At 43.1% G+C, this 15,822-nt stretch overlaps 1 protein-coding gene across 10 annotated transcripts in view; it reads right to left on the bottom strand.

Moving 5' to 3' along the window:
• The window catches only part of RNF152 (ring finger protein 152), a 100,749-nt gene that overhangs the window by 43,549 nt on the left and 41,378 nt on the right, over positions 1–15,822 (bottom strand). For 7 of the 10 annotated variants that reach the window (XM_039356221.1, XM_039356215.1, XM_039356220.1 and 4 more), the window contains one exon: positions 1,912–3,488. The exons of 1 other annotated variant lie outside the window; for it this stretch is intronic. In XM_039356221.1, coding sequence (XP_039212155.1) covers positions 2,704–3,315 — 612 coding nt within the window. In that variant the 5' untranslated portion in view covers positions 3,316–3,488 and the 3' untranslated portion in view covers positions 1,912–2,703. Of the gene's footprint in view, positions 1–1,911; positions 3,489–3,696; positions 6,763–8,483; positions 8,509–15,822 lie in introns of those variants that run through there. 2 more of the 10 variants (XM_039356223.1, XR_005558272.1) reach the window with 2 other exon arrangements.

Genomic DNA, 15,822 nt, shown 5'->3' on the forward strand with positions numbered 1-15,822 from the left:
CTATTGCCCAACTCAAGTGAAGTGGTCCTACATTGGCAGCATTGCTGTTGGAGGCTGTAATAAATAAAAGTCAGGTAAGACACTCCAAAATATCTAAATGGCAGGAAAAAGGAGACAACCATCTGCCACAGCAGACTGAACTCATGTGTTGAGCTGCAGAAGGGAAAGGAGAAATTGCCCACCTCTCAAATTTCTACTAAAGAAAGTAGTTATTAGCAGAACAAAAACTCGTATTATATATCATCCAGCTATAATAGAACTTCAGGTTTCTTCCTATCACTACCCAATAATTCGTTTTGTTACCACCAAAATGATATGGAACTGACCATTGACTAATACAAATATTTCAAAAGGAGTCTCTCTTCCCCCCATTGTTGTTAATAATGTGAATAATGTTGTTGTTAATAATGTGAATAATGATGTTTTAGGAATCAAGCTGAGAAATCAGCAACATACCTTAATTTCTTTCTACCATGACGACTACTTTTAGGGAACAGCAAGGTTTTCTTTATTCAGGAATTTAGAATAAATATTTGATTTGGAATAATTAATGAATACATTGAATTGTTTGAATGTATTCTGTGTTTGTTTAACTAGGAGTAAATTGAACATATTGCAGCTATGATAGGACTTGCACTCCTTCAGGTATGTCATTGCTCACTTGCAAGAAGCAGCAAAGCCCAACAAAGCCATATCTCAAAATCCTAGAGATTCTCTACTTTAGTAGCTGTAAGTTAAAGGGAAAAGAAACAAGCCATTTCTAATTTATGGCAAAACATTTCTCTAGGTATACAGCTTAAATACCAAACCGGACAAGTCTTACATAGAAATGTATACAAAGACACGGCACCATGAAAAGTAGAAAGAGGAAGGATATGTGGGTCCATCAAGTGAAGAATTTATCATGGAGAAATGAAAATTGTGAAAAACAAGAGTTCTTCCTAATGCTTTCCTACCATCGATGGAGAAATAGCTATGGATAGTTATTTTCTCATCTGAAAAAATGTGTTGAAAGCTTACTACACTATAGACAAAAAAGGAGGTTAAGGCAAGGGATAAAAACACCTCCATATTTTTTTCTTGGTGTCTCTCTCATGGCTCTTTTGGAGTTCCAAGCCCTTAGTCCAATAGTTAACTAGCAGTTTTTTCTGGTAGTTTCCCAACTGGCATCTGTTGTGCCTCAGTTGGAGCGATCACACTAAAATCAATGTGCTGTTGAACATCTTGAGATGATGAATGTTTCCTGTAAAGTGGACAAGCAATTGTTGGTTCCAGATGACATGATTTAACAGCCAACTGCCACCAAATTAGGTTCCATGCTTTTCCCTCAATATAATTAGCATGTCCAAACTGTTATGGGAATCACTAGTTTCAGATTTTCCTTTTCTGATTATGGACAAAACTATCCAATTTCTGTAGAACACAATTCACACTGGTAATTCTTATCAGTATGACATCTGAATAAGGAAGGAGCTTGCTTTACATGGTTTTAACTTCAATTGGATTATCAGTCAATACTATGCCCTTATTTTGCCCTCTTATCTACTTTTGTAATGGCAACATTTTCATATTACAAAAGCCTTTCATTACAAGGGACAGCCCAATACTGGTTTATCTATTTTGCATTACAGCCATAATGCCCATCGATATCTCACAGCTGCAATAATAAATATCTATAAACATAACAGTTAAATTATGTCTCCTTTGATAAGGTAACTCCGACTTGCATTTGGAGGATAAGGAACTTTAATAAAAACCATTAATTCTGCCATTCCGGTAAGCATATTCTCTCTTGGATAACATGATCTTTGCCATTTCTGAATCACATGACCAGTATATGCATTTGAAATGCCATGTTGAAGACTTACATATTCAAGTAGTGTTTGACAGAAGAGCACACAGAGGCAATCATTTTGACCAGACATCTAGATATCCTTCCTAGCTTCCTTTATTGCTATTATGCTTATGGTCTCATTTCATTTTTTAAAAAACAAAACAAGACAAAAACAAAATCATTTAAACTACAGAAGAAAATAGAATGAGCATAAACATACACATATATTACATCTAGAAGGTTTTCAATACTTTAAAAAAATGTTCCCTTTCTATACCTGTGGGACAAATTTTTAAAACCATTTTCATGAATGTGCAATTTGAAAGATACAAAAAAGTCCTCATGGCCTAAATGATTACACTTCATAATTTTCCCTGCTTCTATTTAAAAATAAAGAGAGAATTATACATTTTTGCTATGTCTGGAGAACACTGGGTAGATTGACTGTCTTCATTCCAATGTTTAATTCTACTTGAACATACAGCATTTTCATTTGTAAATAACTACTCTGAAGAGAGAGAAAGAAAGGGACAGATCATGGCCTGTACAGTAGAACCAGCTAAATAGACATCTTTAATCTCATAACATGATGAAATCATTATAGATTACAGATCATTTGTTAAGTGAGTATGCATGCAGTCTTCTTTGATATCGTCACCAGCAGAGGAGCACTGAATATGCCTCACATTCTTTCAACCGCTCTTGCTGTCCTACTTTTTATAGCAGACTCTGGACTGTCAATCAGCTTGCCTGGCATCAATGATTCAGTCCATGTGACAGCATTTCACCCCCTGGACTCCCATCACCATCAATACCACCCTCCCAAACCCCTAAATCTAGCTCACAACAGGAGCTGCTGCAGCCTTCTTTCAGCCGCAGGAGATCACAGTGAAACGTTTGGAGATGCATGACATGTTGTGGAGGACAATACCGAGGAGAAAAACTAGGACACAGGCCACCAGGATGACAGTGCAAACCCCTGACCAGGTGGAGCTTTTCACAATGCCTCTCTGGTCTTGCTCCTCATCTCCTGTAACCTGCGGCATCCCAGCCTGCAGTGGTTGTTGCTCGGCTGGGATCGTGACCACAGTGAGAGACTTCTGCTGGCTGCTTGGCAAGAGACGACAGCCAATGTCTCCAGGCAATAAAGACCTCTCTTTGGAGATGGGCAAGGGCAACATGTAACACCCATTGCTAGGAAGTTTGATGAAGACTGGAGTGTGCTCTGAAGTGTGGGGTATTGCAATCACGGCAACGACCTCTGGATCATCTGGCAACTGGGAGACAGAAAACCCAGGTGGGAGTTTAGTGATACCTCGGCACCATGGACACCTCAGGTCCTTCTGGCTGGTCCTCATCTGCTGAAGGCAAACTGAGCAACAAGTATGCTTACAGTCCAGTAACTTGGGTCTCCTCCTTGGGCTATAGTAATTGAAACAAATCTGACACTCCAGCAGGATGTCCTGGGACAGAGTCTCCATGGTTGCCCAACTATTGAAAAGCAAAAGGTATCACGTTGACTTGCAGTCCAGTCTGAAAACCCAGTGTCCAGAGCTGTTCTTGTCCTCCCACGATGGCTGCTTTGTATTCTGCTACCAAACAAATGAAGGCATGAAGTCTAGAAGGAAGCATCTGACTGGACATCCATCAGTATCTGAGGGGGGGAAAAATAATGAGAATGAACATAAAGATCTGTTAAAATACCAGAGGGAAGAAGAGATTTATGAATGCAGAAGAACAGAAACTTGAGACTCCCCCTAAGCATTGTCACAACAACAGCAATTATAAAAAAGAGCAGGCTGCAGCCAAGTAAAAATCTTTAAAGAAAACCTTTCAAGCTAATGCCTGAACCTCCATGTTTATTCAGCCAGTAAAAAAATACTATTTGCTTGCAGGAAAAAAAGAGAGAAGAGTGATTAATTATTATGAGCTTTAAGAAGCAGCTCCATAATTTGTTTAACAAAGTACTGAATGATACAAGGCAAGTAGAAGAAGACACATTTAAGCAACTTCTCAATCAATATGTTGCAAGTTATCACATGTCATTCTCATATATGCATTGTATGATCTTCTGTTGCATTTTAATGCAAATCCCCATATGCACAGTACACCTTAGGTATAGTGTAAGAACTCACTGAAATGGATTAGAACAGACTTCTCCAATCTCATTCTTTGGCATGGCTTTGCTTGCTGGATATTCTAGGAATTGTATCCCAACTGGTTTAGCCAGATACTGCTTGGGTTTGGACAAGGCACCAAAACATACGTTTAATAATACAGCAACATTTTGATTCATGCAACATTTTGACTCATGCCCAAAGCAATCCTTGGGCAATGAAACCAGCAGTTCTATTGTTATGATAATGGCATGAAGTCCTCTACATTATCTTGTAAAGGAGGACTTGAATGGAATGATACTCTGGACAGGATCAGTTTCATGATTTTTTCCTTCTGTTCTGATCATCATATTCTTTTCTGTCTAGATAATGATCAAATAGAAAGATCATCACAGTCATGCTAATTCTATTTAACTTCTCTTTTTTAATGTTTGGGAAATGCTATGGAAGCATAACTTGTGCACCATACAAGTCAAATAGGGAAGCCCATTGTTGGTAACAGTATGGGAAGTGGTTAAGTAATAGTAACAGACCTAACAGCAACTTTTCCAGAACGTCACAAGCATCATGTCTGAACTGTACCACAAAAGCCCAAGCAGCTTAATTCTGTGTTTAGATTGTTGGTAGAGTTTTTCAGCCTTATAATAGTGGGAAATTTCAACCTCATTTTTTGAGTGTGAAGAATGAAGCAGTGTGGGAATTCATGGCCACCATGGGCCTGATCCAGATTATTTGTTTTTGTTAATCAAATTTATACCATGCCCATCTCACTATTGAAGAGACTCTGAGAGGTTGACATAGAAATTAATGAAGGTCAAACACTCGTTGTGAGTTATACCAGTGGATCTGTTTTTTGTCTTATTGCTGTGGTGATGTGATCAGGATTTGAGGGATGCTAACATCCATCCCAAACAATTCTCTGATTACTGCAATCCTTGCTATGCCTTGTATTCTTTCCCTTCTCCTATTCAAATCTACGTGATGCTGTTGAGAGAGGGTTAGGGGTTGTAATGTAATGTAATGTAAAAATATATGATGCATTTGTATGAATCATATCACATTTCTTATATTCTAATCCTTTATTAGTCTGCAGGAGTTACATTGCAAATGGATGGACATGCACATTTATATAAGAAACATATTTCTTCAAATGCAGTTACTGAAGAATAAAATATCAATTAAAACATTAAAAGCAAAAGGGTGATCAAAGTTGTAGCTAACATTTTGGAAATAACTCTTGAGATATTTAAGAAAACAATTCTTAATGGAATGGGGTTGCAGGATTACCCTGGGGCGTTACCACATTGGTAACATCCTAGAAAATAATGACATAAACTTCTGAATAGTCACTGTGAAAGCAGGAGGGATTACTAAGCTTTAATATATTATTTTTGATGTTGTTTGCATTGCCAAAGAAATATTTAGATTGTTTTGATCAGTCCACCACAATAGATCTACAATAAAACACAAAACCAAGACATGGAGAAGGTGAGATCATTACGATACTACTAAGTGAATGCTAAAGTGATTCCAGTTCTTTTGGTAAAGATGGTGTGAGTGTGGGTATCTGCATGTACACACACACACACACACACAAAACACTCTTGGGGAAAAAGTGATGTACAAAATAGTTACAAACATTACAAAACGGAAATACAGGTTATATCTAAACAGGTAGCACAGTAAGCCAACAGAATGGATTTCAGGCAATAAAAGTGGAAGAAAACACAGGAGAAGAGCATCTTCCTCCTAAAACAGCTTGTAGTATATTAAGTCAAAATATTCTACAGTAGTTTGGGTTTTGGTAGTAGAGAAGTTTGCCACATGGACTCGTGCAAAAAAAAAAAAAAAGTAGCCATCCACCATTTGTTTATGTCTAATATATTTCTGTAGAAGGCCTGTTTTAGCATCTCCTTCTAATAGACTACTATTTTAATTTTGTTTGTTTGTCTTTCAATGGTTCGGGCAGGGCAAACCCTGAGTTATTTAAAATAATTCAAGAATCTTAGAACAAAGATAAATAAAAACAGTTTCTATCAAATCCCTAGTAGGGTATTTTATGGTCCAGTGGCCATAAAAGGCACGGCAAATCTAAATTTAGCACAATTTCAGTACCTCTATAGCCCAGCTCGCTACTCTTAGATTAGAGCAGCATATACATGTAAATCTTAGGCAGCAAAAGTAAATAAATATGCAGATTATCTCTGTATGTGTGTGCTTATGCATGAGAGTATGCACATTATGCGTGCATGCACACGTACATAATGCTACCAAATACTATAAGCCACTACCTTAATTCAGAGATACTTTAAAATGCATTGAAATTATTAATACATAATTTCAATAAAACACATACAGCAGAGGTTCCCACAATGACTTGATTCATGGTGCCCTGAGTGTCTCGGGAATTTTTTCCAGCACTCCTAGGCCAAAATTATGTACTACCTCAAGCTAGCAGTTCACATGGGGTAACATTTTAAATTTGCCGTAGCACTCATGTGAGTTTGCTGCAGCACCCCGGGGCATCATAACACACACTTTGGAAAGTGCAGATTTAAAGTGATTTTAAAATTCAATCTTCAATATCATTTTGGTGCCTTTTGAAGCTTTTCTTTTGCAATGAATAAAGCAGTTTTTCTTCAGAGAAAAAGGGCAGCAAGAGGAGAGATTCTGAATGTCTTCAGGCTTTGCAGTTATGGATTCAGAAATATAACCAGTTGTGGGGTCCTGGGTGCTCTCTGATCTTGGTTGTTTTCTTGCAGACATTTCTTGCCAACTAAGTAGCATCTTCAGTGCTAGTCAAGTTGTGTACTGTGGAAGCCAGATAGAGAATCAAATGACCTTTGATGATATAAAGCCTGAGTTAAAGTACAGATTGTACTTTTTTATCTGAACCCTCCTCAGACTGAGAACACACACACACACACACACACACACACACACACACACACTCATACATGCACTTCATAACCCCAATACTTTTCTGGTTAGTTTAGACTGAGAAATAGCTGCTGTACAAGGGTTAAAATGGATTTGAACTTACATCCACTGCATCTTAATTTATATACAGCGAGACTACAACTTGGTCTAGTTTTTCCAGACCTAGCACTCCCAGATGTGTTGGCATGGCAACTTCCAGAAAACCTATCACATCAGAAGTCTGAATACACCTAGAGGTACCCACTTCAAGGAGACTCGTGTAAGCCACATTCACACACAACCCAATACTCGGAAAAATCTGGGATACTCATCCCATCAATAGAGCGGTTTGTGCTTGCACAAATTTGCTCCAATCTTATATGAAGGTATAGCTGACTTCAGCAGCAGTCAAAAGCACTGTTTTGTCATTAGTACTTTGGACTATCTGATGACAGCCAAGAAAATATTGCTGACTGAGACAACTGAGAAAGACAGTCAGGGATATCTTTAGAACTCTTAAAGGACGAAGAGTAGGAAGAGAGAAGGGCTGGAAGGCAGTGATACTCAAGTGAGACCAAAAGACAGAGACAATCAGAATCATGATTAATATCCTTGGTTAGTGCAGATTTCATAGCAGCTGAAAGCTCTGCAGGCTGAGCTATATCTACTAATGTTAATAAAAGCTAATGGTGTATGAAAAAACCACGGGCAAAAGTCTCCAAGGAAGAGACAGAGGTGCATTAACAGCAGAAAAGAGTAAGGGGAGGGGGGCAAAAAAAAATCACAAATTAGTTTAAACTAATTTTCTGTAAGAAAAAAAAGATTATTAAAAGTGACATTGTTCCTGAAATGTAAATGCAGTTCTTCACAGTATGCCTGCTGCTCTCGTGAAAGAGATTGCTAGCAAAGTCCCCAATGACTCTTGAAACTGCAAACTCTGGACAAGGGTATGCATTTATACACACACTGCTGTTCGGCAAGGATAAGATCAAGCTTGTAACTAGGCAGCATATTACAAAGTTTCACCTTTACCAAGGAAGTTTCGGTATGCAAATTCCCCATATATATTAAGCTTCCTTAGAAACCATTACAGACTATGCATGATTTACAGTATGGCACTGTTTGCTGCCCTAAGGCCATGTGGGGGGGGGGGTTAGGGCAGAAGACAGGAAAGAGGAATATAATATATAAACAGGATGCATATGTTTGAGTCTTCACAAATCAATTTATAATTCCCACCCTTCTGCTATAAAAGTATCTTCAACACTTTCACAAACAAGTTCAGGGTTAAAATCTTGATTTCATTTATTCTGAAGCAAGGGAATGAATTCTTGTGCTCTTGGAGGTTAACTGGATGTTTTCTCAAAATATTCTTCCCCTTATTTATGAACCTTCCTGTGGCATCAATTGCCCACAGAATCTCAGCAGTATACAAAGAAGAACAAATCATCCTCCTATGTAAAAGGAAACAACTAGATCTAAAACTACAAGAGGAACCTAGTATAACTATTGTCTGATAGGTCAGGTCTGGTTAGATACTAACTTGTGGAAAATCACCAAGCAAGTGTGTTATGTACACTGTTTGCTTCTTTTTAACAACTCAAATAACTTACATAGGTACATGTGAGCTTTTCAAACAAATGCATATGGACAGAGAGATAGGGATGAGATTCCAACTTCTGGAGCATCTTGGAAGGTTTGTCTAAAGTAAATAGATAGGCCAGTTTAGAGTTTCTGATTATACAGCATCCATACCATTTTGCACCTAATGTACTGTATAAAAGGCAGAAGGAGAACATTACTATCACTTTTTTTTTAATTGGTGGTATTAATATCCCTTGTTTTCTAACTGCTCAGGACATTTGTCTTTCGGATGGTGTGTAAATTAAACAGCCACTTGTGTTCTATAGCCATTTAAGAAGGAACAAAATGAACGTGTTGCTGTGCTATAAAACCACTTATAAGAGTTTATGAGTAGATGGCTGGGCACAGGTGTCAACGGAATATTGGGGATTGTTATTTTTTTAATCAAATTCTACCATAGTGAAGAACAAGAATATTACCAGCATGGTATTCTCAGATAAGAGCTTTTCTTTCTAATAAAATATCTTCTCTTGTTTAGCTCCCAAGAAGTTGTCAGCATAAACACTTGTATTACACACTTGTTTGTAATAATAAGTACCAAAACTCTGCAGGTATTGGCAAGTTTCTGCTCAAGAAGCATCCAGGAATTCCCAATAACTACCAGCAAGACATTTAGATCCCTATAGGCAGAAAGGTAAAATAGGAATAACAGACTTCAATAAATAAACCTTGTGCATAGTCTTGAAAAAGAAGATGGTCTGGAACTGGACCGCCTCTTGGATAAATTTAATTTCAATGTGACTTCAGGTCTCATGTGAAGAAGACAAAAATGTCTTCACCCTGATGGATGATCTATGCATGAAGAGAGAAGGGCTCTTGGTCTTTCTAATTTCCTTAGATATTCAACTATTTTCAACAGAACTAAGGATAGTTCCTGTCATGATGGCACTCTGGCTTGGGAATTGTAGATACTGTACTATACTTCAATTGCTTTATCCCTACTTGAAGGTCCAAATGTTTGTCCCATGAGCTGTATCTTGTGGAAATGAAATCTGATAGATACCTGCAAATGCTATGAGAGAGAGAGGAGGGAAAATTGGTTTGACATCAGCTTTTCTATTCTTCCAGTAGGAGCCAAAAATACTTCTTTGGCTTCAGATTTTCAACAGGTAGTTTACCAAGTTTTTCATTTGCTCTGCTGAAGTTTTATGTGGCATTTTTAAATCATATCAGTCTCCGTTTTTTTATTTTTTACTTGTGCTTTATCATCCTTATTAAAGAGTGCTACAATCATTTTGGGGGCTAACCATTTCTTAACCTATTTTGAAAACACTCTTTTTAAGAAAGCAAGACACTTACAATTCCCTGTATAATTCTATCCATCATTCAGTAGATATCTGATGGGTGTGATGGCTCAGCACCCATAAAAATATGGATGAGCTAGTCATATGGAAAGCTGACAGCTTGGGTTTAAGACTCAAGCACCCCATGATGGGGTGAACTCTCGTTACCTGCCCCAGCTCTAGTCCACCAACAGTTTGAAAGCATAGTGATGGCGCAGTGGTTAGAATGCAGTATTGCAGGCTAACTCTGCCCACTGCAGAGTTCGATCCTGACTGACCACAGAAATGTCTTCAGACAATGGTGGCTCTCTCAACTAAGAAACAATGGTGAGAACCACATCCTAGACTAAGACATGACTGGACAGGGAACTTTACCTTTACCTTTTTATGGGCAAAAGGGAAAAATAAATCCTCCTTGTCTTCTCAGTCAACATCCAATTTTAGTATTCTCTTCACAGATACTCTGCCCAATAAAGCAATTTCAGTTAAAATAAATTACTTTACAAAAACTCTTCTTACCAATTGAGCATCAGTCTTCCCAGGTAGACCAGGCAAGAAACACAATCAGATAAGCTAATTCTACTTTATTGTAAGGCTTCATTAATAGAATCTTGCAAATCTGACAGTACAAATCTCCTGCCGATTCTTTGACAGTCTGAGAAATTAGTGAGGATCTTTTCTGAGTTTTTCTCTGCCCATTAGACAGCTGCAAGCTATGCCCCCTCTTATCTGATCTTTCCCTAGACAGCAACTCTTCACACACAGCACACACAAATACACACAAACAGAGATCCCCCAAGGTCATTCTCACGTACCATTTCACATAGATTGCCAGATAATCAAGCTGAAATCATATAGAACCAGGATATTTTAAGTTGGCCAACTTATTACAGAAATTAATCAATCAATAAAGGAATCTCTGTTCAATTATAACTGTATCATTACACTAAGGGTCAGGTTTCATTACTCCATGGAGTCAAATTTCTCATCCTTTAAAAATCTGGAAACAGACAAAGGTGAGTAAAAAGTCCAATGACGCAAGAGTGAAACCCAAAGGTGCAAAGCACAGGTAGTCCTCAACTTACAACAGTTCATTTAGCGACCGTTCAAAGTTACAACAACACTGAAAAAAAATCATTTAGGACCGTTTTTCATTCATATGACCTTCGCAGCATCCCCATGGTCACATGATCAAAATTCAGATGCTTGGCAACGGCACTGACGTATGACCGTTTTTCAAAGTTGCGACTTTTGCAGCATCCCTATGATCATGTAATCAAAATTTGGATGCTTAGGAACGGGTTCATATTTGTGATGGTTGCAGCGTCCCAGGATCACGTGATCCCCTTTTGCAACTTTCCGACAAGCAAAGTCAATGGGAAAGCCAGATTCACTTAACAACCGTGTTACCAACTTAACAATTGCAACGATTCACTTAACAGCAGTGTCAAGAAAAGTCATAAAAGGGGGCAAAACTCAGTTAAGGGGCGTTGTCTTACCTGAACGCCTTTTCTCATCAGGATGATGTAGAGTCCAATGGATGGGTTCTATGACAGCCTTCCTGCCCGGCAGACTGGGTAAAAACTTTGGCCACACCCCTTCCTTTGGGCGTGACCCCAGTTTTGACTTAGGCGAGAAACTTTGTTGGAATTGATATTGCAGCTCTTTCTTATATACCTGCCTAGACCTAGCCCCTGGGTGGGCTTGGACTCTACATCATCCTGCTGAGAAAAGGCGTTCAGGTAAGACAACGCCCCTTCTCCAGCAGGATGGCTGTAGAGTCCAATGGATGGGACATACCAAAGCCCTCATGTCCCCTTGGGAGGGAATGTCTAGGCTACCAAATTCTGAGCAGACACGACTTGCTGTAGCACTCTTCTACCAAAAGCAGCATCTGCTGCGGCAAGGGAGTCTAAACGGTAATGCCGAATGAAGACGGACGGTGAAGACCAAGTTGCTGCCTTGCAAATTTCTTCCACCGGCGCTTGTGTTACCCATGCCGCAGATGTGGCTGCGCTCCGTGTTGAATGCGCAGTCACATGTGCGGATACTGGCAGTCCCTGCGAAACGTAGGCTTGGGCTATGCAGGCCCTGATCCACCTACCTATGGTGGAAGAAGACACCTTCTTTCCCATAGTTGATGGTTGAAAGGAAACAAATAATGCTTCCGTCTTGCGGAAGGCCGAAGTGCGTTTCACGTAGAAACACAGTGCTCTACGCACATCCAGCTTGTGCCATCTATGCTCTAGCCTATGTTTGGGTTTTGGGCAGAAATCAGGAAGGGTCAGTTCCTGAGATCTGTGAAAGACGCTGTTTACTTTCGGAATGAAGGCCGGATCTGGCCTAAGAACGACCTTGTCCTTGAAGAAGGTACACAGATCCTTTCTTACTGACAGTGCCGCTAGTTCTGAAATTCTCCTTGCTGAAGTAATTGCCACAAGGAAGGCTACCTTCAGCGATAGGTGATGAAGGGAACATGATTCAAGAGGCTCAAAGGGTGCTGATGTCAAGGCTAGAAGGACTTTAGGCAAGTTCCAAGACGGGTACCTGTGTATGACTGGAGGCTTTGTGTTGGTCGCCCCTTTTAAAAAGGTGCTAATCGCTGGATGTTGCGCTAGGGATGTTAAGTTGTCGCAGGAGAGTACAGTTGAGAGAGCCGATATCTGTCTGCGAATAGTGTTGACTGATAGGCCCTTATTAAGACCCTCCAGGAGATAATCTAGAATGTTGGGGATAGATGCTGCAGCTGGATCTAGGTGCAGAGAAACGCACCACCTACAAAAGCCTTTCCATGTAGCATCGTAAATCCTGTTCGTGGACGCTCGTCGTGAAGCTTGTATGATCGATATCACCCCTGCCGAGTAAGATTGCTTGGCTAAACTTTGCCGCTCAACTGCCAGGCGGCTAGTTGTAGCCACTGGGGGTCTGGGTGTACGAACTTGCCCTAGCTGAGTGTTACTCTGTCCGGGGGAATCCTCCACGGGGGTGATATCGAAAGGTCCACGAGGTCGGCAAACCACGGGCGCCGTGGCCAATGCGGGGCAACGCAGACTATCTCTGCGCTTTCCAGGATCAGCTTGCGTATGGTCGCCGGTATCAAGGGCAACGGTGGAAAGGCGTACAGGAGATGCGCCGGCCACCGACATCTGAGGGCATCCGTTCCCTCCGACCCTGGAGACGGGAATCTGGAGAAGAACCTGGGAAGTTGAGTGTTCTTGTGATTGGCAAATAGGTCCAGATGCGGTTGTCCGAATCTCCGGGAGATCTCCTCGAACAGAGCCGGATCCAGGCGCCATTCCGACTGATCCACCTTGGCTCTGCTCAGGGAGTCTGCCTGGGTGTTTGCCTCCCCCGAGATGTGTTCTGCTCTGATAGAACTCACATTGGTTTCTGCCCACCGAGCCAGAGCTAATGCCTCCTTCATTAGTTCCACTGATCGCGTTCCCCCTTCCTTGTTTACATGGGCCTTGGCTGCTACATTGTCTGTTAACACGAGGACGTGCCTCCTTGTTACTAGGTATGAGAAATGACGTAGAGCCAGGTGGATGGCCCGGAGCTCTAGCCAATTGATACTGTGTGAAAGGTCCTTCTGGTCCCACTGGCCCTGTGCTATCTGGGTTCCCAAGTGGGCTCCCCATCCGAACAGGCTCGCGTCTGTCGTGAGCGTGACCCTGTCCGGCTCTTTGAATATGCTCCCCTTGAGTATCTTGGGAGATATCCACCATTTCAGTGATCTCATCACCTGTACTGGTACCAAGACCTTCCTGTTGGAGGTGCTGAGATTCCTCCTCTGGTAGGGTAGGAGGAACCACTGTAACTCCCTCGAGTGGAGCCTTGCCCATGGTATAATGCCCATGCAAGATATCATCTTTCCCAGGAGTTTCGAGAGCTGTATCAAGGGCACTCTCCTGATTCTCTGAATTTGGTGAATTAGCTTGGATATGCTGATTCGTCGTTCCTGGGAAAGGTATACCCTGCACTGTGACGAGTCTATTATTGCGCCTAGGTGTTGCAGCCTCCTTGAGGGAGTGAGGTGACTGTCAGACCCAGCACACTACCAACCTGGCCGCTACCAACCTGGCCGTCTGCAGCCTCCAGCCTGCGCCAACGGCGAGCGCGTCCTGGCGGCTCCGGTGGGACGGCACCTACACCGCTGGCGTGATCTGCGTGCAGCCAGCTGATTGGGCATGTGACGTCCTCACGTGGAAGCCAACACGGGGGATGGGGGCTGTGGGCAGGAGCTATGAATTGCCGCTGGGTCTGACAGGATCTAATATCAGTTAGGGCGGGGGGACGGACTTGTTTCACGGGGCTTGCTGCTGTGGGACTGACTGAGGACTTGTTTCATGGGGCTTGCTGCGGTGGAGGTTAGCACAGGGTGGGGTGGATGGGTGGATTATGGGCGGGGTATCCTTATAAGGCTTGATGAGGGTGTGTGCTGTGGGTGTAGCCCGGGACGGCATATAGCGCGCGGGGTTGGAGCCTCTCCCAGGGTAAACTTTGTTTCCTGCAACGTGCAATAAACTTTGTTGGATTCTGGAGCGTGCCTGGTGTATTGCTTGCCTGATTCACTCAAGGACGTTCCTTACAGTAAGTTTACCCTCATTTCTTGCTTGCTGTTCGACGCCGGTTGCCTGCAGCGTCATGGCGGAGGGAACACAAGGGGCAGACCCGGTGGAGACCGCAGAGGCGGCGGAACCCGACGAACAGCTGGAGAGTCCGGGTGTCGGCAGCGCAGCAGTCAAGCAGCCAATAGTGCGACCAAAGGAGAGGGTTCGCATTCCGGAGGTGCTGGAACCAAGTTTAAAGCTACAACGCCCGGGGGGGGCGAGGCCGACTGGTGGCTAGGTTCGGCGTGGGAAGGACCAGAGGACAATAGGGGGCGGCGGTTAGCGCCGAGTTTCACCGGATGGAGGGAACGCCGGGTGACTGGAGATCCGGAGGAGGAATGGAGCTGCTCCACGGCTCCAGGACAGTATACCTTAGATGTGCTAAGAGAGCAGTTCGGGGAACGTCTTCATCCCGCAACACTCCGTAGTCCTGTTAAGGACAGTCCGTCCTATTCCTCCCGTTTCCGCCCGTCCAGTCCAGGATTGGAATTAAAATCAAGTGACCAGTTTGCGTTCCAGGACCCTGGCCCGGGGCGGGTTGAAGCGGAACGACCCCGTTACAGCCTGGGACCACGCCCGGCGGCAGGACAATCTTTAGGTACCGACAGACAAAGGGCAGGGTCCATGGGGGAGGGGTTTCGCCCTATACCACACCCGGTGACTGCCCCGTACGGGGGTCAGGCGCCAACCCCATGGCCACAGAACATGGTATGGAACCCCCCCCGATCACCCTCACGTTCGATGGTGACTCAGATCGGTTAGCAGTGTTCCTGAGCCACGTGCTAAACCACCTGGACCGCTATACCACCTTATATTCCTCCAATTGGGCGATGGTGGTGGCGGTCACAGCATGCTTGCAGGGTGAAGCCGCTGCTTGGGCCGCAGATCTATACAGCGACCAGGCAAGAGAGTTGACCGACGTAGGGCTGTTCCTCGAGGCGCTGAGAGCAAGGTTCGACGACCCAACCCGGTTACAAAGAGCTGAGGCCCAAATAGTGGGGTTAAAGCAGAGGGGTAGACCGGTGAAGACCTATATCCGCGAATTCCAAAAGGCGGCCGGGAGGCTGAGGTCGTGGCCGGATCGTTTACTGATTCACCACTTCCAGGCTGGCTTGGATTCGGACATACGTCGCGCCTGTGCGGTGAGAGGAGTTGTGGGACGCCTGGTCGACTGGTTTAAAGCTGCCATGGAGTTGGAGTTTGGACTGAGGGACCGTCCCGACGTACGTGCCGACAGGCCGCCCGCGCGCCGTGCTCCAGACCGATCCGGAGAGGGCAGTACACAAGCCGTACCGGGTACCACCCGGCCGAAGCCCGTATTCAGGTGCTTCCGCTGTAACCGGCCGGGCCACCGGGCCGCAGAGTGCGGGATAACAGATCTAACCGAGCTGACCGGTACACCAACGGCAATCGGA

Source organism: Crotalus tigris, unplaced genomic scaffold, assembly GCF_016545835.1.
Source record: "Crotalus tigris isolate CLP2741 ecotype Arizona unplaced genomic scaffold, ASM1654583v1 scf7180000018807.1825209, whole genome shotgun sequence".
NCBI lineage: Eukaryota > Metazoa > Chordata > Lepidosauria > Squamata > Viperidae > Crotalus > Crotalus tigris.